Source organism: Heterodontus francisci, chromosome 24 (genome assembly GCF_036365525.1).
Source record: "Heterodontus francisci isolate sHetFra1 chromosome 24, sHetFra1.hap1, whole genome shotgun sequence".
In the NCBI taxonomy this organism is placed as follows: Eukaryota; Metazoa; Chordata; class Chondrichthyes; order Heterodontiformes; family Heterodontidae; genus Heterodontus; species Heterodontus francisci.
The window spans coordinates 44,933,285-44,957,957 of NC_090394.1; the positions used below are offsets into that span (position 1 = coordinate 44,933,285).

The 24,673-nt window shown below is 46.0% G+C and overlaps 1 protein-coding gene across 1 annotated transcript in view; it reads right to left on the minus strand.

The window, feature by feature from the left end:
* myo15aa (myosin XVAa) overlaps nt 1–24,673 on the minus strand; it is a 224,886-nt gene that overhangs the window by 74,679 nt on the left and 125,534 nt on the right. Inside the window, exons 55-64 of the mRNA XM_068056767.1 lie at nt 24,380–24,497; nt 22,522–22,596; nt 17,379–17,590; nt 11,988–12,010; nt 11,501–11,593; nt 9,095–9,167; nt 6,108–6,180; nt 4,854–4,927; nt 3,810–3,892; nt 2,634–2,764 (exon numbers count right to left, since the gene is read on the minus strand). Coding sequence (XP_067912868.1) covers nt 2,634–2,764; nt 3,810–3,892; nt 4,854–4,927; nt 6,108–6,180; nt 9,095–9,167; nt 11,501–11,593; nt 11,988–12,010; nt 17,379–17,590; nt 22,522–22,596; nt 24,380–24,497 — 955 coding nt within the window. The remainder of the gene's footprint in view (nt 1–2,633; nt 2,765–3,809; nt 3,893–4,853; nt 4,928–6,107; nt 6,181–9,094; nt 9,168–11,500; nt 11,594–11,987; nt 12,011–17,378; nt 17,591–22,521; nt 22,597–24,379; nt 24,498–24,673) is intronic.

Below are 24,673 nucleotides of genomic sequence, written 5' to 3' on the forward strand. Positions count from 1 at the left end.
GGGTCAGATTCATTGTATTAAACATTGTTGCGCAGTGCGGGTCAGAATCAGTGTATTAAACATTGTTGCACAGTGCGGGTCAGATTCATTGTATTAAACATTGTTGCGCAGAGCGGGTCAGAATCAGTGTATTAAACATTGTTGCACAGTGCGGTCAGAATCAGTGTATTAAACATTGTTGCACAGTGCGGGTCAGATTCATTGTATTAAACATTGTTGCGCAGAGCGGGTCAGAATCAGTGTATTAAACATTGTTGCACAGTGCGGCACAGAATCAGTGTATTAAACATTGTTGCACAGAGTGGGTCAGAATCAGTGTATTAAACATTGTTGCACAGTGCGGGTCAGAATCAGTGTATTAAACATTGTTGCACAGAGTGGGTCAGAATCAGTGTATTAAACATTGTTGCACAGAGTGGGTCAGAATCAGTGTCTTAAACATTGTTGCACAGAGTGGGTCAGAATCAGTGTATTAAACATTGTTGCACAGAGTGGGTCAGAATCAGTGTATTAAACATTGTTGCACAGAGTGGGTCAGAATCAGTGTATTAAACATTGTTGCACAGAGTGGGTCAGAATCAGTGTATTAAACATAGTTGCACAGAGCGGGTCAGAATCAGTGTATTAAACATTGTTGCACAGATCGGGTCAGAATCAGTGTATTAGACATTGTTGCACAGAGTGGGTCAGAATCAGTGTATTAAACATTGTTGCACAGAGTAGGTCAGAATCAGTGTATTGAACATAGTTGCACAGAGTGGGTCAGAATCAGTGCATTAAACATTGTTGCACAGAGTGGGTCAGAATCAGTGTGTCAAACATTGTTGCACAGAGTGGGTCAGAAACAGTGTATTAAACATTGTTGCACAGAGTAGGTCAGAATCAGTGTTTTGAACATAGTTGCAAAGAGTGGGTCAGAATCAGTGTATTAAATCTTGTTGCACAGAGCGGGTCAGAATCTGTTTATTAAACATTGTTGCACAGAGCGGGTCAGAATCAGTGTATTAAACATTGTTGCACAGAGCAGGTCAGAATCAGTGTATTAAACATTGTAGCACAGAGCGTGTCAGAATCAGTGTATTAAACATTGTTGCACAGTGCGGGTCAGATTCATTGTATTAAACATTGTTGCACAGAGCGAGTCAGAATCTTGTGTATTAAACATTGTTGCACAGAGTGGGTCAGATTCAGTGTATTAAACATTGTAGCACAGTGCGGGTCAGATTCATTGTATTAAACATTGTTGCACAGTGCGGGTCAGAATCAGTGTATTAAACATTGTTGCACAGTGCGGGTCAGATTCATTGTATTAAACATTGTTGCGCAGAGCGGGTCAGAATCAGTGTATTAAACATTGTTGCGCAGAGCGGTCAGAATCAGTGTATTAAACATTGTTGCACAATGCGGGTCAGATTCATTGTATTAAACATTGTTGCACAGTGCGGGTCAGAATCAGTGTATTAAACATTGTTGCACAGAGTGGGTCAGAATCAGTGTATTAAACATTGTTGCACAGCGCGGGTCAGATTCATTGTCTTTAACATTGTTGCGCAGAGCGGGTCAGAATCAGTGTATTAAACATTGTTGCACAGTGCGGCACAGAATCAGTGTATTAAACATTGTTGCACAGAGTGGGTCAGAATCAGTGTATTAAACATTGTTGCACAGTGTAGGTCAGAATCAGTGTATTAAACATAGTTGCACAGTGCGGGTCAGAATCAGCGTATTAAACATTGTTGTACAGTGCGGGTCAGAATCAGTGTATTAAACATTGTTGCACAGAGTGGGTCAGAATCAGTGTATTAAACATTGTTGCACAGAGTGGGTCAGATTCATTGTATTAAACATTGTTGCACAGTGCGGGTCAGAATCAGTGTATTAAACATTGTTGCACAGTGCGGGTCAGAATCAGTGTATTAAACATTGTTGCACAGTGCGGGTCAGATTCATTGTATTAAGCATTGTTGCGCAGAGCGGGTCAGAATCAGTGTATTAAACGTTGTTGCGCAGAGCGGGTCAGAATCAGTGTATTAAACATTGTTGCACAGTGCGGGTCAGATTCATTGTATTAAACATTGTTGCGCAGAGCGGGTCAGAATCAGTGTATTAAACATTGTTGCACAGTGCGGCACAGAATCAGCGTGTTAAACATTGTTGCACAGAGTGGGTCAGAATCAGTGTCTTAAACATTGTTGCACAGTGTAGGTCAGAATCAGTGTATTAAACATAGTTGCACAGTGCGGGTCAGAATCAGTGTATTAAACATTGTTGCACAGAGTGGGTCAGAATCAGTGTATTAAACATTGTTGCACAGAGTGGGTCAGAATCAGTGTATTAAACATTGTTGCACAGAGTGGGTCAGAATCAGTGTATTAAACATTGTTGCACAGAGTGGGTCAGAATCAGTGTATTAAACATTGTTGCACAGAGCGGGTCAGAATCAGTGCATGAAACATTGTTGCACAGAGTGGGTCAGAATCACTGTATTAAACATTGTTACACAGAATGGATCAGAATCAGTGTATTAAACATTGCTGCACTGCGTATAGTTTTTAAAGCAGGTAATGAAAACAAGAGTACTCTCAAACAGGGGGATTTTCACACTCAAACAAAATGCAAATACATAACAATACCTTGAAAACTGGCACCGGGCTTCCTGCAAACTGACTCCAGAAATTTAAAGAGGAAAGGTTTGAGCACTTCCGAACACTTGTAATATGCAGTGAGGATGTAGAGCAGCCTCCAGCCTCGCTGAGCACTGTCACTGCAACAGACATTGAAGTAACTTCAACATCTTGCTGATCTCATGGACCTGCATATTGCAGATGTTCAATTTCATAAATTGCTCATGTCCCTCAGTCACCTCCACTGCTGACATAGGAACAAAGAACTTGTATTCCTATAGCGCTTTTCTCAGGATGCTTTACAACCAATGACATACTCACTGTCATCACTGTGCAATGTACGAAACATGGCAGATAATTTACACGCTAAAAGAGCCCACAAACAACAATGTGATAATGATCGCATAATCTGTTTTAGTGAATGTTTGTTGAGGAATAAATATTGGTCAGAACACTGAGGGGAAATTCCCATGATCTTCTTTGAATAGTTGCCATGGATTTTTTATGTCTGCCTGAGGGCAGATGGGTCCTCAGTTTAACAAATCATTCGAAAGATGGCACCTCTGACAGTGTCATACTCCCTCAGCACTGCACTGCAATGTCAGCCAGGATTATGGAGCTCCATTCTCTCGTGTGACTTGCACCTCTGACTTTCTGAATCTCAGGTGAGAGTGCTACCACTGAGTGTGGGCTGACACTTTGAATTTGTTAATATTATCCCCCTCACTAAATTCCTGGCTTCAAGACAGAGGTCAGTGCATTGGGTAGCTCCAGCATTACATCATAACATCTTAAAAATCTCCTTCCTTTTGGAGAAATGCAATTTTTTTTAATGACCACCACTTACCCCACCCCTCAGTTCCCAAGACCTCACACTCTCCATTTCAGCTCTCCCCTTGTACAGGGAGCAGGTCCAAAACCTCAGGCGCCACAAACAAAAGTTTTGTTGGCAAGTCCAAGATTGGGCTATTCGCTGTAGCTTGGATCCCAACCTGAAGGTATATGAAGTGGGAAGGGCCAGTCGTGGACATGTACTGAACACTCACGATCTCTCTCAAACTATCCTTCGCCGTGTGATTTCTGTATAATCAGTGGCAATGAATGTGTTATATTCGAGCCCGAGGTGTGTTTAATACTCTGTTTATGTGGCATGAGGTTAGTGACTGGCAGGTGCTGTTTTCTTACATTTTGGAGCTGGTGTTGTCGGTGATCTGTTTGATAATCTGGCAATAGGTTTCATCTTTCATCACCTCGTGTTCCCCGCACAGCTACAAAAGATAGAACAAAGTCAACAGAAAGCATCTAACTCCTCATCAAGCAGCAGATGGAGATCTGGCCCAGGGAGCTTCTGTACAAGACTTGACCATCCCATTCTCTCCACACTGTTGTGCAGAGAGCCCAGCAGCACAGAGAGAAACACAACCATCAGGAATGTCACAGTGACTGAAGCAACACAGGCTGGATTTTGGAAGTGGTACTCTGCCCACTCGTTGCTGCTCTATTGGCTGCAGGAGGATTGTAGTCCAGTTAGAGCAGAAAGGGGAGGAAATAGGGCACATTAAAGGGCAATATGGCCTGAAAAAGCCAATAACGACACAGATATGTCCCATTAAGAGTTAAAATGGACAGTGAGTCAGCACTTTTTTTGCTTTTGGGAGTTGCATTTCAATCGAATCAAGACTAATAGCTTCCTGTGAGGGCCTATGTGCTGCGGACACACAGGCACATGTAAGGACAAACACAACGTACACACAAGCATATTCATACAAGGTAACCCCACCCCCTATACATATGCGCACGCGCACGCGCACACACAATTACTCAGACCATCTCAGAGCTTCCCTTTTCCTCCAAACAGTAGTTCAATAAACTCTCCAACTCCCAACCTTTCTCTCCCTTCTCTTGAAAATCACAATTTTATGCTCAGCTGGCTCAATCTCCCTCAAATCCAATTGCAATCACCTTTTAAAGATAAGGTTCTTAAAGAAGCCATAACCTTCCTTTTAAAAGTGAGGTTTCTTAAAAGGTCATACCCTTACTCCAGGTGCAGGACCCTCAATCATGCTGCTACTACTACACACACTCACGTACTTTGGACACACACACACACACACACACACACACACACACACACACACACACACACACACACACACACACACACACACACACACACACACACACACACACACACACACACACACACACACACACACACCCCCCCTTTACCTTCAGGATGGTGTAGACAGTGTCTTGTTCTGTCTGTCCTTTGAGTGGATAATCCCCCATAAATTTCATTATAGCTGCAGAAGGGAAGCATATGTCAGTTATCTATAACAGCACAGACTGACTTAAAAGCAAAATACTGCGGATGCTGGAAATCTGAAACAAAAACAAGAAATGCTGGAATCACTCAGCAGGTCTGGCAGCATCTGTGGAAAGAGAAGCAGAGTTAACGTTTCGGGTCAGTGACCCTTCTTCGGAGTTAGAATTTTCTTCGGAAGAAGGGTCAGTGACCCGAAACGTTAACTCTGCTTCTCTTTCCACAGATGCTGTCAGACCTGCTGAGTGATTCCAGCATTTCTTGTTTTAGCACAGACTGACTGTTGTGGAGCTGAGACACAAAGATCAGAAAGCGTCCAGATAGAATTCCCAGTCTTTACTGAGTTGGTTGATCTCAGCTTTTAGCATGCCTCAGCACCTGAACAGACATGTTGAAAACAAATCAGCATTCTCACTCCTGACTTCCTCCAGAAACCACTGCTGGAAAGAGGGTGTCAAGTGTGGCCACACACAATAAAATAGCCCGAGGATGCTCAGGGCTGGATCACTACTCATCCCTCTGACTGCACTGCATTCCTGACCTATTTTCCTGGGCCAAGAATCATTGACCCTATAATAAGGTCGAGCGGGAAGCTGGTGCAGCCACAGCACAACATTTTAAAGGGGTTAAGCATCCAGAGGATGAAGGAGCTGCAGCTTTCGAGGCATTGGAGAAATTGAGGATCCAGACTGGTAGGGGGACTCCACAACCAGGCTACCTCGTTTCAATGGAAGAAATCAGGGCCTCTACTGCTGTTAACCTAGGCCTCCTGGTGGGAGAGTGGTGGGTCGGGGCGAGAAGCTGGGGTAAGGGTTTGGGTTGGGGCAAGGAGTTAGGGTGAGGCATGGGGGCGAAGAGGCAGGTTGAGGTGAGGGGTTGGTGGGGAGGTGTCAGGAGCAGGGTAAGGGGTTGGAGTTGGGGCCTGGCGAGGGGTTGGGGTGAGACGCCTCACTGCTCCATTTTCAGTGCAAAGGCTGACAGGTGATGAATGGGTGAGTTGAAGCCCTGAGATCTGAAGACCAGGACCCTTCCCACTGTGACAAATGGAGTTTTCAGGCAAGGAGAATATTGGAAGAAAGAGAAAGAAATCTGGAAAATGGCACAGTGAATATTGTGAGTGACATTTTATTTCATAAACAGAAATCCTAGCTAATTCTTACCAACAAAGATCTCAGCTGCTAACTTGTTCATATTCCCATTGGAGAACTCAATCAGCGACTCTTGAATTGGAATCTATGGAAGAAATGTGAGAATATTATAAATAGGAATTCACTAGACATGTGGCTATAACTGGTTATTAAAGGTGTTGATGTTAAGATAAAGTATTTTGCAAATATTTTATTTCATGTATCATTTCCCCTCAAACAGGTTACACACAAGTAACACAATGTTGTGTTTCCACTGTGTGGGCTGAATTTTACGAGGCCTCTGGCGTCAGGGGTCGTGGCGGGGGAGGCCTGGAAAATTCTTCCGGGAAAGGCTCCCCATGACCCCCGATGCCGAGAAGGCCCTGCCGCATTTTACCATCAGCGGCGAGGCCTCAGTACAGCCCTCCCACCGCCGAGCGGCGGGGCCTTCATTTCAATATTAAAATTATGTTAAAACATTAAAATGAACCAACCTTGTCCCGGCGGCCGTCCCACACCGATATTCCGGCCATCAGCCGGAACTCCAACGCCTTTGGAACTCCATTCGGAGTTCCGAGGCGTGACACTGGTGGGGAGGGGCGAGCAGTGAAATGTTCAGGTCAGAAGGGGTGTGGGAGCGGGGAAAACCACTCCGATTGGTTGTGGGCATGGTCGGAAGGGGTTGGGGTCAAATATTCTGAAGGGGGGGGGACCTTAAAGTTCGTCATTTAAAAAATTGATTTTCCGGGGGTATAGTTAATTTCATTTATTGAGAACTCATTGGGGGGGTGGGAGAGGGGATGCAAAGTTTGAATAAAATTTTATTTAAATATTAGTGCGGTGGGACCTTTAAACATTTAAATTTACCTGAAGGGCTTGAAGCCCTTTAAAAATGGCACCGGCACCTGCACAGTGGCATGGACACTGTTGCCAGCGATGGAGCGGCCATCCCCTCTATGTCATTGGGGACAGCCACTCCGCACCCTCCATTTAAATGAGCCCCCACGTGAAATATTGCAGGGGCTCAGCGACAGCGCATCTGCGCTGGAAGACCGACGAGATCAGAGCGCGCCACCGTGATTTGTGGCGCACTCATAAAATTCAGCCCTGTGTGTGTGTGCATGTGTGTGAGGGGTATGTGTGTGTGTGTGAGAGAAGGGGGTGTGTATGTGGGGTGGGAGGGGGTTGAGTGTCTGTCAGTGCCCATTAATGCATTAAATGGCATGTACCATTAGATCTGGGGTTCTAAAGCCAGGGGCCTAGGTCCAGGAATTTAATATAGGATAGGGGAGGGACAATTTTCTGAATGTGCATTGCCCACGAGAATCTTCATCCCCTGACCGCCCATAGTGAGGAGTCACAGTCACGATCTGATCTCCCGTTACGCAAGGCCAACGTGACAGGATTCTTGATGGCTGTACACATTTGTAAAATCATCCCACCAGAGTCCAGCAATGTGCAATGATGATGATTTTACTCTAAGCACACTCCTTTGGAAATATAACCCAGGACTGAATTCACTCATCTCTGGGCAAAGAATTCATGTAAAGCCCGGGGTGGGGCCTATATGCAGGGGAGGCTGAGAAACGTGGTGGGGATAGGGGTGGGGTAGTAGTGGGGACTAATACCACTCTCCCAGGGCTAACCAAGAGGACATAGACAGGCTGGTGGAATGTGCAGACACATGGCAGATGAAATTTAATGCAGAGAGGTATGAAATGATACATTTTGGTAGGAAGAACGAGAAGAAGTAACATAAAATAAAGGATACAATTCTAAAGGGTGTGCAGGAGCAGAAGCACCTTGGGGTATACATGCACAAGTCCTTGCAGGTGGCAGGGCAGGTTGAGAAAGAGGTTAAATAAGGAATACGGGATCCTGGGCTTTATAAATAGGGGCACAGAGTACAAAAACAAGGAAGTTATGGTGAACCTTTATAAAACACTGTTTTGGCCTCAACTGAAGTATCGTGTCCAATTCTGGACACCACACTTTAGGAAGGATGTGAAGGCATTAGAAAGGGTGCAGAAAGGATTTACGACGATGGTTCGAGGGATGAGGGACTTCAGTTATGTGGACAGATTGGAGAAGTTGGGCCTGTTCTCCTTGAAGAGAAGGTTGAGAGGAGATTTGATAGAGGTGTTCAAAATCGTGAGGGTCTGGACAGCATAGATAGGGAGAAACTGCTCCCAGTGGCAGAAGGGTGGAGAACCAGAAGACACCGATTTAAGGTGAATGGCAAAAGAACTAATGGTGACATGAGGAAATACTTTTGTACGCAGTGAGTGGTTAGGATCTGGAATGCACTGCCTGAGAGTTTGGTGGAGGCAGATTCAATTGTAGCTTTCAAAAGCGAATTGGATAATTATCTGAAGAGAAAGCAATCTACAGGACTATGGGGAAAAAGCAGGGGAGTGGGACTAGCTGAGTTGCCCTTGCAGAGAACTGCCACAGACATGATGGGCTGATTGGCCTCCTTCTGTGCTGCAACCAATCCATGATTCTAACTGTGCTCAGGGAGAGTGGGGTATTGGGGCAATACATGGGGGTAATCGCACTCTCCCAGAAGGTAATACTGCTCACAGAGAGTGGGGGCCAGGGTACTGAGGCAATACGCAGTGGTGGGGGGGGATGGGGTTGGTGGAAATCCCACTCTCCCTGGGCTAATAATGCTTAGAGAGTGGGGGCCATGGTACTGGAGCTAAGTAGCATGCGAAAAGAACTCACATGGAATTTTTTCTTAAAGGGAGTCTCCAGGCTTCAATCAATTTGTGTTTAAAGTATCCAGTTTCTGCATCATGCAGCCAGCACACCCCAGCCTGCGATATTCTATCCATTAATTATGGGGTGGCTGTGTGTTTCCTAAAAGGCAGCCCTGGCCTGTTCTACCAGTAAGTCCAATCGTTGGGAGTCCCCTTTAATGCTGGCTTTTCTGGACCTGCCACTTGCCCAGGAGCAGGCCGCTGAGAAATCATCATGGGTAGATGGAGGATCGCTCAGACTAGCTGGGTATCGCTTACCTTTGTGTACTTCACCAGCTCAGCTGGGTCCTTAGGATCTTTGCCTTTTTTAGATTTCTCTTTGTTGAACTCACTGCAGAAACAAAATATTCACATGTTGGTATTTTAGACCTTGTTTTATGCTACATGTAATTTTTTTCTTTTTTTTGCAATTGTCAGATTTTGATTTTTCTGAATTTAACACTTCTAACATGTGAAATGAGGATATGTTTTATGTTTTTCTTTTCTTCTTGCCTCCCCTCTCCTGAAGTTGCTGACCTGCACCACAGTACCTCCGGCACCCTGTCCTTAAATATAATGACTTTAAAAAAAATTTCCAAAATATACTTTATTCATAAAAATCTGTAAAAAATACATTACAAAACAGTTCCAAACAGCACCAAGTCAAAAAATACAAATAGTGCAAAGGAGATCAGTTTCCTACAATACAGGAGTGAGTTGCCTCACAAACCTACCATTTCATTTTTCGTGCCACGTACATTTTACAGCAAACAAATATTTTCCAGATACAGTTCGAGGGGTTTTCCATGGATCCAGCCCCTCAGTTCAGCTTGGTGAGGGGACCTTACACAGTGGTCTTTCCCTATTGAGCCTTTGCCGCGGCTGCCCCAAGCTTTAGTGCGTCCCTCAGCACGTAGTCCTGGACCTTGGAATGTGCCAGTCTGCAACATTCGGTGGTGGACAACTCTTTGCGCTGGAAGACCAGCAAGTTTCGGGCAGACCAAAGGGCGTCTTTCACCGAATTGATGGTCCTCCAGCAGCAGTTGATGTTTATCTTGGTGTGCGTCCCTGGGAACAGCCCGTAGAGCACAGACTCCTGTGTTACAGAGCTGCTTGGGATGAACCTCGACAAAAACCACTGCATCTCTTTCCACACCTGCTTTGCAAAGACACATTCCAGAAGAAGGTGGGCAATCGTCTCTTCCCCACCACAGCCACCCTGAGGGCATTGTGCGGAGGGGGTGAGACTTCGGGCGTGCAGGAAGGATCTGACGGGAAGGGCTCTTCTCAGCACCAGCCAAGCTACATCTTGGTGCTTGTTTGAAAGTTCTGGTGGTGAGGCAGTCAGCCAAATGACTTTGGCTATCTGCTCGGGGAACCATTCAACGGGATCCACCATCTCCTTTTCCCGTAGGGCCTTGAGGACTTTCCATGCAGACCACCACTTACACCAGCAAGGTAAAAGTTCTTTCAGAAGGATAGAGGAGGTAAAAGAGGTGTCCTTACCAATACAAAGTACCTTTAAGGAAAGGGTGCCTGAAGTTAGAAACCAATTTGTGGCTAGGCCAGGCTAGGCGGAGCTAAGAGTGTCACTTCATTGTGAGTAGTCCGAGATATCATCACTCGTGTGTAAGGACTGTTTAGTCAACCGACGATCCAGTGAAACAGAGAACCCCACCGCGAACAAGTTTGACCAGTCAGCACTCCAGAAGCTAATGCCTGCGCCCCAGGGAAGGAAAGAGATTGACTCAACCATGCCACTTGTGAGGATGAGGTTGTGTAAGCTCTGAATGTTGTTAGTCACACTTTAGTGGTTTGAGACTGGATATTCAAAGCTGTCAAAACAGGTCAGCTATCTAAAGAATTACTCCCAAAGGAATCTTTCATTTATAACATCCAGTCACTGCTATAGTTAATACTCAGCACCCGTTTGTGAGCTTCCTACATTACAACAATGACTACATTACAAAAGTACTTCACTGGCTATAAAGCACTTTGGAATATTCTGAGGTCGTGAAAAGAGCTAAATAAATGCATGTCCTTCTATTTCTTTCTTCAGTGTTGACACTGAATTTACTGTGTAACTTTTGCTTGTCGTTTTGTTAAGTAACTGTCCACTAATAATCGGCCAATCAATTGCGAGGCATCTCTGATTACGTTTATGTATGGCTATTAAGCGGTCATGTACCTGGCCTTGAGGTTAAGAGGTAATTTGTAACTAATAAACAGTGTTTCGTGTTTAATTGTGGTCTGGCTTCGTTCTCGATGCTTTGGCAAGAATTCAGTCATCCAAAAATTTGAGGGTAACCTAATGGAGGGTTAGTAAATTAAATTCATTTCTATCCAACCTGGTTAGTTTCAGAACGTTGTGATGTAGGCAAAAGACAGAGAGCACCAGGTAGAACCCACAGCTAAGTGAAGAATGGAAGAGGTGTAGAGAAAGTGAGAGAAAACTGTAAGAATTAGGACAGAAGGGAATGGATTAATGCTGAGTGGCCGATGCCTGTGATTATTTGACTGCTCAGATCACTCTCAACCAGGTTTACATTTGACAACTCAGATATCGAGCTCACACCCAGAAACGTCACATTCGGGATCTGTTCGTGGGACTTGTTCAATTGGGCAATGCTGGTGTGACTAGGGATTAACACTGATCAACACTTGCTATTCACTCACCATTTTAACTTGTGGGGTTGACGGAAGTATTTCTTGGCAAATTCGATCATGGTGCACTGGTTACCCTGAAGAATGTATTCAGGCATACTCTCCACAAACTCACTGACTGGTGGAGAGGCCTGCAGAAAAGATTGAAAGTCATGAATACCATGAAGTTTGGATTCATATTAAAATGCTGAGCTGCACAGAGCATTGGTCCTATTGAAAACGAGTCTGAGGAATTAATAAGGGAAATAAGGAGATGACAGGTGAATTGAACTGGTATTTTGCAACAGTCTTCACTATAGAGGATACAAGTAACATCCCAGAAATAGCTGTAAATCAAGAAATGGAAGGAAGGGAGGAACTCAAGAAAATTACAATCACCAGGGAAGTTTAGTTTAGTTTAGAGATACAGCACTGAAACAGGCCCTTCGGCCCACCGAGTCTGTGCCGACCATCAACCACCCATTTATACAAATCCTACACTAATTCCATATCCCTACCACATCCCCACCTGTCCCGATATTTCCCTACCACCTACCTATACTAGGGGCAATTGCTAATGGCCAATTTACCTATCAACCTGCAAGTCTTTGGCATGTGGGAGAAAACCGGAGCACCCGGAGGAAACCCACGCAGACACAGGGAGAACGCAAACTCCTCCCAAGCGGTACCCAGAATTGAACCCGGGTTGCTGGAGCTGTGAGGCTGCGGTGCTAACCACTGCACTACTGTGCCACCCTGAGCAAATTGTTGGAGCTGTGGGGTGACAGGACCCCGGGTTCTGATGGACTTCATCCTAGAGTCCTAAGAGGCTAGTGAGATAGTTGATGCGTTGATTTTAATTTTCCAAAATTCCCTAGATTCAGGGAAGGTTCTATTAGATTGGAAAATAGCGAAAGTAACTCCTTTATTCAAAAAGGGAGGGAGACAGAAAGCAGGAAACTACAGGCCAGTTAGCTTAACATCTGTCATAGGGAAAATTTTAGAATCTATTATTAAAGACAGTATAGCAGGGCACTTAGAAAAATTCAAGGTAATCAGGCAGAGTCAACATGGTTTTGTGAAAGGGAAATTATGTTTAACCAATTTATTGGAGTTCTTTGAAGAAGTAACATGTGCTATGGATAAAGGGGATCCGGTGGATGTACTGTACTTAGATTTTCAGAAGGCATTTGATAAGGCGCCACATCAAAGGTTATCGTGGAAAATAAAAGCGGGGGTAGCATATTGGCATGGATAGCTAACAGGAAACAGAAAATAGGCATAAATGGGTCATTTTCTGGTTGGCAAGATCTAATGAGTGGTGTGCTGCAGGGATCACTGCTGGGGCCTCAACTTTTTACAGTTTATATAAATAACTTAGATGAAGGGACTGAAGGTATGGTTGCTAAATTTGCTGATGTCACAAAGATAGGTAGGAAAGTAAGTTGTCATAAGGTCAGAAGAGGTCATAAGGAGGCTACAAAGGGATATAGATAGGTTAAGTGAGTGGGCAAAGATCTGGCAAATGGAATATAATGTGGCAAAATGTGAAATTGTCCATTTTGGCAGGAAGAATAAAAAAGAAGCCTATTATCTAAATAGTGAGAGTTCGCAGAGCTCTGAGACGCAGAGGGATCTGGCTGTCCGAGTGCAATCGCAAAAGGTTAGTATGCAGGTTCAGCAAGTAATTAGGAAAGCTAATAGAATGTTACCATTTATTGCTAGGGGAATTGAATACATAAGTAGGGAGATTACACTTCAGTTATACAGGGCATTGGTCAGAACACATCTGGAGTACTGTGTATAGTATTGTTCTCCTTATTTAAGGAAGGATGTAAATGCGTTGGAAGCAATTCAGAGAAGGTTTACTAGGCTTGGAATGGGTGGGTTGTCTTATGAGGAAAGGTTGGAGAGGCTAGGATTGTATTCACTGGAGTTTAGAAGAGTAACAGGCGACTTGATTGAAACACATAAGATTCTGAGGGTTCTTGACAGGGTGGATGTGGAAAGAATGTGAACTAGGGGTCAATATTTAAAAAAAAGGGGTCGCCCATTTAGGACAGAGATGAGGAGATATTTTTTCTCTCAGATGGTCGTGAGTCTTTGGAATTCTCTTCCTCAAGAGGCAATGGAAGCAGAATCTTTAAATATTTTTTAAGGTAGAGGCAGATAGATTCTTGTTAAGCAAGGAAGTGAAAGGTTTTTGGGGGCAGGCGGGAATGTAGAGTTGAGGTTACAATAAGATCAGCCATGATCTTATTGAATGGCGGAGCAGGCTTAAGGGGTCGAGTGGCCTACTCCTGCTCCTCGTTCGTATGTTCGTATCCAGCGAGTTGCAGACACCACAGACAGAGCCCCAGTCCATACTGAGCCAGCCTGGGTGCTAGTTGGAACACTGCAAAGCCTCAGTTTCCCTGGGTTAGATCAGCCATGTGTACTGCTGCTAATCCCTCCAGTAACCCATGCTGGAAGTCTGCAAGCCAGCATGTTGGGCGAGTGCAAAGGTTGTACTCAGTGCAGTTGAAGCTGCTTAGGTTCATTGGTGAATTACCGCAGGGCAGTCTGGTATTACAACAACAACAACAACTTGTATTTATACTGCCTTTAACGTGGTAAACCATCCCAAGGCACTTCATACGGGCGTTATCTAATAAAAATTGACACCCAGCTACATTAGGGCAGATGACTAAAAGTTTGGTCAAAGGGTAGCTTTTAAGGAACGTCTTTAGGAGGAGAGAGACATAGAGAGGCGTAGAGGTTTAGGGAGCGAATTCCAGAACTTGGGGCCTTGGCAGCTGAAGACACAGCCCCCAATAATGAAACAATTAAAATCAGAAATGTTGAAGAGGCCAGAATTGAGGGAACACAGATATCTTGCAAGGATTGTAGTGCTGGAGGTGCTTACAGAGACAGGGAAAGGCGAGGACATGGAGGGCTTTGAAAATCAGGATGAGAATTTTAAAATCTAGGCATTGTTTAACCAAGAGCCAATATAGGTCAGGGAGCATAGGTTTCATGGCTGAACAGGACTTGGTGTGAGTTAGGACATGGGCAGCAGAGGTTTGGATGATGTCAAGTTTACAGAGGGTGGAAGATGGGAGGCGACCAGGAGTATGTTGGAATAATCTAGAGGTAACAAAGACCTGGATAAAGGTTTCAACAGCAGATGAGCTGAGGCAGGGGCAGAGTTGGGAGATGTTGTGGAGCTGGAAAAGGTATCTGTGAAACGGGATCCTGGTAAGGAGTCACGTTCTTCAGTGAGAAGGTGAGGAAAGGAAGTTGATGAGGAAAAGATCATTGTTTTTCAATCTCTTTTCCTCAGTTCTCTCTCCAATTCTAAAGTGTTTTAACTTTTGCTTTTTTCCTAGGGCCAAATTCTAATGACCCCTGGCTCAAAGAGGAGATCCCCCCTTCCCATTAAAGCACTTGGTTGCTGGGAGCTCCTATCCCTCCCCATTATATCACTCAGACACTATGAGTTTCCCATCTTTCCCATATCATCACTCAGTCACTGGGAGACGAGTGGAAAATCAGAGTGAGAAAGCTGGGCTTCCTGTGCACAGGACATCTATTCCTGGGAAAAATCCAAGAACAGGAATCCAAACCTCACTTCATCTTACTGCTTCTCCCAGCCACCTGGCTGAGCTCAGGGACAGAATGGACTGTGGGATTAACCCAAGTTTCAGAGTTCATATCCAGCCCCTCATCTGCTTTTCAAATCTAATGAGCAACGTTACTTGCCTTACTTACAAACTGAGACTCATTCTAAATAAAGCTGAGAAACCTTTTACAATTTGTTGATTTCTCCCTTTTTCTGCTTTTGTCTCTTGAACATGGTCCCTCCTCACCAGGGTACATTCCACGGGCAGCATTCCCACTGGAACTGACTTTGTGCCCATCCATTCCCACTGGAACTAACTCCGTGTCCATCCAATCCTGCTGATTCTGACTCTGTGCCCATCCATTCCCAATGGAACTGATGCCGTGCACTCCGTGTCCATCCACTCCCACTGGAACTAATTCTGTACCCACCCATTCCCGCTCTACTGATAGTGACTCCACTCCATTCAAAACGTGAGATGCGTGAGTGAATGTTGGCTGTGGAGATAAGTCAAAGCTAATCGTGCCACCTGATATCAACACATTTCCACCTTTCAGCAGGGATCACTGAACAGTAACCAGGGGCTGGATTTTAAGAGATCGGTGGGAGCTCAAAAATGCGGGCCGCACGCCAAACAGCCACCACAATCTCAAGCGGGGCAGCTCGTTTAAATAAAAGCAAAATACTGCGGATGCTGGAAATCTGAAACAAAAACAAGAAATGCTGGATTCACTCAGCAGGTCTGGCAGCATCTGTGGAAAGAGAAGCAGAGTTAACGTTTCGGGTCAGTGACCCTTCTTCGGAACTCCGAAGCAGTTCCGAAGAAGGGTCACTGACCCGAAACGTTAACTCTGCTTCTCTTTCCACAGATGCTGCCAGACCTGCTGAGTGAATCCAGCATTTCTTGTTTTTGTTTCAGCTCGTTTAAATAGCTGGGATGGCCCGCCCCCACAATCAAGTGGAGGGGGTGGTCTGTTTGTCCCCAGCAATGGCGTCAGCTGCCTGTGCGCAGGCGCCATCTTAAAGGGCAGCCAGCCCTTCCGGCTCATTTAAATTTTTAAACATATACCCCCAAAAATTAAATGAATCAATTTCTTATACCCTTTTCCCATCCCCCAATATAGATTACATTAACTATTTGCCCTTCCTCCAGCAAAACACTGACCTTTTACATCTGACCATCCCCCACAAAACTGCACAATAGAAACATAGAAAATAGGAGCAGGAGTAGGTCATTCGGCCCTTCAAGCCTGCTCCGCCATTCATTATGATCATGGTTGATCATCCACCTCAGTAACTTGTTCCCGCTTTCTCCCCATACCCTTTGATCCCTTTAGACCCAAGAGTTATGTCTAACTCCTTCTTGAAAACATACAATGTTTTGGCCTCAACTGCTTTCTGTGGTAGCGAATTCCACAGGCTCAGTACTCTCCGGGTTTATTTGAAGTTCAACCCTTCCCAACATCCCTTACACCCATTACATGCATTTGACCCTGTCCCCCACCCCCCTGCACTGAAAATCGTACCTCCTCTCCTCTCCCCACCAGTGTTGCGCTGCCTTTCCCCGGATGGGGATTTGAAGGCGCGGGAGTGCCGGCTGCTGCACCGAAGGTCGCAGGCAAGTCTATGTTAATTCATTCATTTGAATATTTTAATTGAGGTCCCATTGCCCAGTGGCCGAGGGGGGCCACCACGGAGCCTCGCCACCACCGGGAAGATCAGGCTGGGCCATCCCGGTGTCGAGGTCCACGGCAGGCCTCGTCTGGACTCACCTTCAGGCCTACCCCGCCATGGAACCCGACACCGGTGGTGGGGGCGGTTGTGGGGGGGGGAGAACAACAAGATCCAGCCCCAGGAGTGGGAACCCTTGCTGATTTGATACGGCCCCAGCCCATGGGACTCAGGTCAGCTGAGACTAAGACCAGGTAACTGAGCGCAGCATGGGAATCAGTACTGGAATCTCTGTTCTGTTCGTGGCTAAGTAACCACTTCTGATGCTGATAATCATTTGCAAACTTATCTGTAATTCCTAAGAATAAATGAATCCTTAGAAAGCAAAGCTTCAGGTCTGAGGTCCAGCAACTAAGTAAGACAGAGCTAGAAGGGGAATGTTTGCGATTAAAGGCCACCCAATTGTTTGCCACTCACTCACCACAACAGATCATGTGATGTCACTGCAAAGTTAAAACAAATTAGCATCTGGCCCTCACCAGGCTCTGAAGATAGACCCTCCCCTTTAATTAAACAATACAGGCACAGACAAGAGCTGCAGCACAGAGCGGTGGAATGGAGTGGATGGCTGGAGGATAAATCTCGCACCTCAGTCTTTCTGTCCAGTTCCTCAGCTGCTGCCGTTGATCCCACAGCGGCTGCCACAGCGGCTGAGGCTGAAGCAGCCACTTTGCCTTTTTTGTCCATTGGTTCCTCTTTCTTGTCAGTGCTTAGGTGAATAAAGTCCGGGGCAGCCACAGGCTGCACATATTCCAGGGGGAACAGCCCAGACCTGCCATGGAAAGCTCCAAACTTCCACCCTGTCCAAACAGGTAAAGGTTCATCATTTTGTAGCTGCTCGTGTAACCTGTGGACATAAGTCTTCATATATCTCAGTTATGTTCATTCAAGGAAAGGAATGTCAGGGTTTCAACTATGGATCCATGGGCTGGAAGAGCAGGATGACCTGTCCAGTTCCACCCATCACCCAACACCTGCAGCACAAACGCACATTCCCAACCTGCTCAAGCTTCTGCAGAATGCAGTTTTCAGATTAGCCGTGAGAAGACGTGGGGAGGAAATGCCTGCGACTCCAATCAGCCCCTCCTCCCAGGTCACAACAGCCAAAATTTACTCTGTATCTAAGCTGCACTGTACCTGCCCTGAGACTGTTTGATGGGATAATGTAGAGGAAGCTTTACTCTGAATTCAACCTGTGCTGTAACTGCCTGGAAGTGATGGGTGGGACAGTGTGGAGGAACTTTTACTCTGTATTAACCCATATTGTACATGCCTTGGGAGTGTTTGTTGGGACACTGCACAGAGAGCTTTACTGTGCCATACTTGCTCTGTGAGTATTTGATGGGTCAATGTAAAGGTAGCTTTACTCTGTACCTAACCTGTGCTGTACCTGCCCTGGGAGTGTTTGATGTTGACACTGAGTTCAATTTCCAATGTAAATCCCTGACATTCATGAGTCTGAAAAAAAAAATATATAAAAATTTTCAATTGAACAAAATAAAATCTTCAGCAAGCAGCTTTAAATAAACAGTCAGTGGCTTTCAGCAAGAAGGGAATCCTCTTGTGCGCTGCCCAGAGTCTGCAGTAAATATTGGTACTGAGCAACCTGAGCCGTAATTCATCATTTGCTCTGACATCCGCTCAACATGGAGCTGGCATTAAAATGCCCTCAGCTGCCTGGTCTGCTGCAATATAATGACAATTAAAAACACATTGGAAACAGACAGCAGTTCATGACGATCTCAGAGCATAGAGTTAGCTTTTCATCTAATACATCACTTCAGCAAAAACTAGCTGCCATTTTTCCTTCCCGATGCTGACTGAGGCTGGCTGCTCCTGGTTTTCGTGGTTTCTGTTTTCGAAATTTGATATATAATGTGGAAACTTTGGATGTAAAATGGGCACAGCCTTAGTGAGCAATAAGCACATCAAACATGCACACACCAGTTCTAAAACATCACAGATAGAAATATCAGCAGACCATGTTTACTCAACTCAGTCCACAGGCAAACAACTGGGGTCCTCTGAAGGCATTGGAGCATTAACTCAGCAAGAGGCAGCATTGATACAGAGAGAGGGGACATTAACCCAGTGAAAGGGAGAATTAACACAGCGAGAGGGAGCATTAATGCAGCAAGAGGGAGCATTAACGCAGCGAAAGGGAAAATTAATACAGCGAGAGGGAGCATTAACGCTGCGAGAGGGAGCATTAACGCTGCGAGAGGGAGCATTAACACAGCGAGAGGGAGCATTAACGCTGCGAGAGGGAAAATTAACACAGCGAAAGGGAAAATTAACACAGCGAGAGGGAGCATTAACACAGCGGAATGGGAAAATTAACACAGCGAGAGGGAGCATTAACACAGCGAAAGGGAAAATTAACACAGCGAGAGGAAGCATTAACACAGCGAAAGGGAAAATTAACACAGCGAGAGGAAGCATTAACACAGCGAAAGGGAAAATTAACACAGCGAGAGGGAGCATTAACACAGCAAAAGGGAAAATTAACACAGCGAGAGGGAGCATTAACGCTGCGAGAGGGAAAATTAACACAGCGAGAGGGAGGATTAATGCAGCGAGAGGGAGCATTAACGCAGCGAAAGGGAAAATTAACACAGCGAGAGGGAGCATTAACGCAGTGAGAGGGAGCATTAATGCAGCGAGAGGGAGAATTAATGAAGAGAGAAGGATCATTAATACAGTGAGAGGGAGAATTAACACAGCGAGAGAGCATTAACGCAGCAAGAGGATCTATAACGCAGTGAGAGGGATCTATAACACAGCTAGAGAGACCATTAACGCAGTGAGAGGGAGAATTAACACAGCGAGGGAGCATTAACCCAGAAGGAGGGAGCATTAATGCAGTGAGAGAGAGCATTAATGCAGGGAGAGGGAGAATTAACACAGCAAGAGGGAGCATTAACCCAGAAGGAGGGAGCATTAATGCAGTGAGAGAGAGCATTAATGCAGGGAGAGGGAGAATTAACACAGCAAGAGGGAGAATTAACACAGCGAGAGGGAGCATTAACACTGAGAGAGGGAGCATTAAATCAGTAAGAGGGAGCATTAACGCAGAGAGGGAGCATTAACGCAGAGAGGGAGCATGAATGCAGCGAGAGGGAGAATTAATGCAGAGAAAATGAGCATTAACACAGCGAGAGGAAGCATTACCACTGCGAGAGAGAGCATTAACACAGCATGAGGAAGCATTAACACAGTGAGAGGGAGCTTTTTTTAAAATTCATTCATGGGATGTGGGCCAGGCCAGCATTTATTTCCCATTCCGAATTACGCTTGAGAAGGTGGTGGTGTGCTGTCTTCTTGAACCGCTGCAGTCCATGTAGGTACACCCCCAATGCTGTTAGGATGGGAGTTCCAAGATTTTTCCCAGTGACAATTAAGGAACGGTGATATAGTTCCAAGTCAGGATGGTGTGTGACTTGGAGGGGAACTTGTAGGTGGTGGTGTTCACATGCATTTACTGCCCTTGTCCTTCTAGTTGGTAGAGGTCGTGGGTTTGGAAGGTGCTGTCTAAGGAGCCTTGGTGCATTGCTGCAGTGCATCTTGTAGATGGTACACACTGCTGCCACTGTGCATCGGTGGTGGAGGGCGTGAATGTTTGTGGATGGGGTGCCAATTAAGCGAGCTGCTTTGTCCTGGATGGTGTTGAGCTTCTTGAGTGTTGTTGGAGCTGCACCCATCCAGGCAAGTGGAGAGTATTCCATCACACTCCTGACTTGTGCCTTGTAGATGGTGGACAGGCTTTGGGGAGTCAGGAGGTGAGTTACTCGCCACAGGATTCCTAGCCTCTGACCTGCTCTTGTAGCCACAGTATTTATATGGCTACTCCAGTTCAGTTTCTGGTCAATGGTAGCCCCTAGGATGTTGATAGTGGGGGATTCAGCAATGGTAATGCCATTGAATGTCAAGGGGAGATGGTTAGATTCTCTCTTGTTGGAGATGGTCATTGCCTGGCACTTGTGTGGCGCGAATGTTACTTGCCAGTTATCAGCCCAAGCCTGGATATTGTCCAGGTCTTGCTGCATTTCTACATGGACTGCTTCAGTATCTGAGGAGTTGCGAATGTTGCCGAACATTGTGCAATCATCAGCGAAAATCCCCACTTCTGACCTTATGATTGAAGGAAGGTCACTGATGAAGCAGCTGAAGATGGTTGGGCCTAGGATACTACCCTGAGGAACTCCTGCAGTGATGTCCTGGAGCTCAGATGATTGACCTCCATCAACCACAACCATCTTCCTTGGCGCTAGGTATGACTCCAACCAGCAGAGAGTTTCCCCCTGATTCCCACTGACTTCAGTTTTGCTAGGGCTCCTTGATGTCACACTCGTCAAATGCTGCCTTGATGTCAAGGGCAGTCACTCTCACCTCACCTCTTGAGTTCAGCTCTTTTGTCCATGTTTGAACCAAGGCTGTAATGAGGTCAGGAGCTGAGTGGCCCTGGAGGAACCCAAATTGAGCGTCACTGAGCAGGTTATTGCTCAGCAAGTGCTGCTTGATGGCACTGTTGATGACACCTTCCATCACTTTACTGATGATTGAGAGTAGACTGTTGGGGCGGGAATTGGCCGGGTTGGACTTGCCCTGCTTTTTGTGTACAGGACATACCTGGGCAATTTTCCACATTGCCGGGTAGATGCCAGTGTTGTAGCTATACTGGAATAGCTTGGCTTGGGATGTGACAAGATCTGGAGCACAGGTCTTCAGTACCATTGCCGGAATATTGTCAGGGCCCATAGCCTTTGCAGTATCCAGTGCCTTCTGTCGTTTCTTGATATCATGCGGAGTGAATTGAATTGGCTGAGGTCTGGAATCTGTGATGCTGGGGACTTGAGGAGGAGGCGGAGATGGATCATCAACTTGGCACTTCTGGCTGAAGATTGTTGCAAATACTTCTGCCTTATCTTTCGCACTGATGTGCTGGGCTCCCCCATCATTGAGGATGGGGATATTTGTGGAGGAGAAGAGAGGGAGCATTAACACAACGAGAGGGAGCATTAACTGGGCAAGAGGCAGCCTTAACCCAGCGAGATGGAGCATTAACACAGTTAGAGAGAGCATTAATGAAGCGAGAGGGAGCATTACGACAGCGTGAGAGCATTAACGCAGTGAGGGAGCATTAACGCAGCGAGAGGGAGCATTTACACAGAGAGAGGCAGCATTAACACAGCGAGAGGGAGCATTAACAAAGCAAGAGGGAGCATTATTGCCAGGAGATGGAGCATTAATACAGTGAGAAGGAATAATAACACAGTAACACATAGTATTAGTATTTCAGTAAACATGGTTGACAGTATTTCCAGTCTTCTCCCCTCCTCTCCTGGGTTCAGATAGGCTGGAAATGTTTTAGTATGTTTCCAACTTGTTAATTTTCCTTCGAGTTTTGAGCTGAGTTCAGTACATTCTCCACACGAGAACCTTTCAGCAGGAGAATATGGAAGCCTGCATGATTGGGCTAAGGACCTGTTCACACTGGATTGGACCATTCACACCAGAATGGGACTGTCTATATGAGACTGGATGGGTCACACCAGACCCGGGACTGTCCACACTGGGCCTGGGAATGTACACTTACCAACTGAACCAATGGGGAGGTGGGGATCCATTCCAAATTCTTTTCATGTTAAAAATCAGCACCCCAAGGGAGGGGAAGCAGGAGGGGTGAATCACACAAACAGTAAGCAAGCAATTGGTTCTGCTTCAAACTCACCAAAATCAGGAATGTATTTCTTTAACTCCTCTAGGTGCATGACCTTCTTTCTGACTATGCAGCCGTAGCAACAGTCTGAGGGCAGTCGCAAGGCATCAGAACAGAAATCAAGCAGTGCAGAAACAGAAAACAAAACAGCAAATCCACATTCGCCCAACACCAGGCTGTGTATCCACACTCACCTGACACCAGGCTGTGAATCCACACTCATTGACACCAGGCTGTGAATCCACACTCACTGAGACCAGGCTGTGAATTCACACTCACTGACAGCAGGCTCTGAATCCACACTCACTGACACCAGGCTGTGAATTCACACTCACTGACAGCAGGCTCTGAATCCACACTCACTGACACCAGGCTCTGAATCCACACTCACTGACACCAGGCTGTGAATCCACACTCACTGACACCAGGCTGTGAATTCACACTCACCCGACACCAGGCTGTGAATCCACACTCACTGACACCAGGCTGTGAATTCACACTCACTGACACCAGGCTCTGAATCCACACTCACTGACACCAGGCTGAATCCACTCTCGCCCAACACCAGGCTGTGAATCCACACTCACTGACACCAGGCTCTGAATCCACACTCACTGACACCAGGCTGAATCCACTCTCGCCCAACACCAGGCTGTGAATCCACACTCACTGACACCAGGCTGTGAATCCACACTCACTGACAGCAGGCTGTGAATTCACACTCGCCCAACACCAGGCTGTGAATCCACACTCACTGACAGCAGGCTGTGAACTCACACTCACTGACAGCAGGCTGAATCCAGACTCACCAACACCAGGCTGTGAATCCACACTCACTGACACCAGGCTGTGAATTCACACTCACTGACAGCAGGCTGTGAATTCACACTCACTGACACCAGGCTGTGAATTCACACTCACTGACAGCAGGCTGAATCCACACTCGCCCAACATCAGGCTGTGAATCCACACTCACTGACACCAGGCTGTGAATTCACACTCACTGACACCAGGCTGTGAATCCACACTCACTAACACCTGGTTGTGAAACCACATTTGCTTCAGACAAGGGTGTGGATTCATACTCTCATCCCCCGACACCGCCCCCCTGCACCCCGCTAACATACAGGCTGGTATTGGGCTATAGGTTGATGATCCGAATGAGAATAGATCTCACTTCCTATGGTTTGCCCGACAGTTCTATGGACTATGCAACTGCAAGACACCCAGTCAGGAATCCGACAGACACATGATCCAATCTGATCCCTCTTTTTTCTCCTCCTCTCTGAATGTGCTGACTTTTGTTGCGATAAAATTCCAGACATTCCCAGCCATTCAGGGCTGAACCAAAGAGCATTCTTCGCATGGGAGCTTTGACAGTGAGTATCAGTGCACCATTTCACCAATGGTGGGTATCACTGCTGAACCTGTCAGATATACAGGCATGTGCTTTTTCCAGTGGGGACCTGATCAGGTGCAGGAATCCTGCTCCATAGCCAGGTATACTGAGACACGGAGTACATCAGCACAGTTCTGGGTCTAACTCTGGGGCCTTTCTGCTCAGCATGGCTCAGTACCACGTTAGTTGGCCCATTTAACCATCCAGTTACTTATAACCAATGCTCCCTCTAAGCTCCACAACCATGCAGCAACCGGAAAGCTGCCGTGCAGACTGTGCACACGTCGGCTCACTTAAGTTACCGTGCCAAAAAACTGAAAGGCACTTAAAAGAATCGGCTACAGAAAAAAAAATTAAAGGGTATGTTGCTTACAATTATTCCAGGCACTCAAGTTTAGAGGTAAAATCTGGGAATTAGCTGTTCCCTTCTTTACTTGAGACCTAAGAATGAACAATTAGAGATCCACAGACACTTACCTTCCTCCAGACCTTCCATGGGCTGCAAACGGATGATGTCCCCCTTGTGGAATCGTAGGTAGGAGCTGTTGTTTGTGATGTGACTCTTCACTGCTATTACATAGTTAGAATCCTGGTAACAGGCCATATATAAAGGCAACGTTAACTCTGTGCTATTATTAACCACAGCCACTGACATGAAATAGCACCGATCATGTAACACAACATCCAAGACACTTTGCAAGGCAGACAGCGAGCAAGAGGTGCAGGAGCTAATTGCGGACATGGTCAGCGTTATGAGGAGGTTAG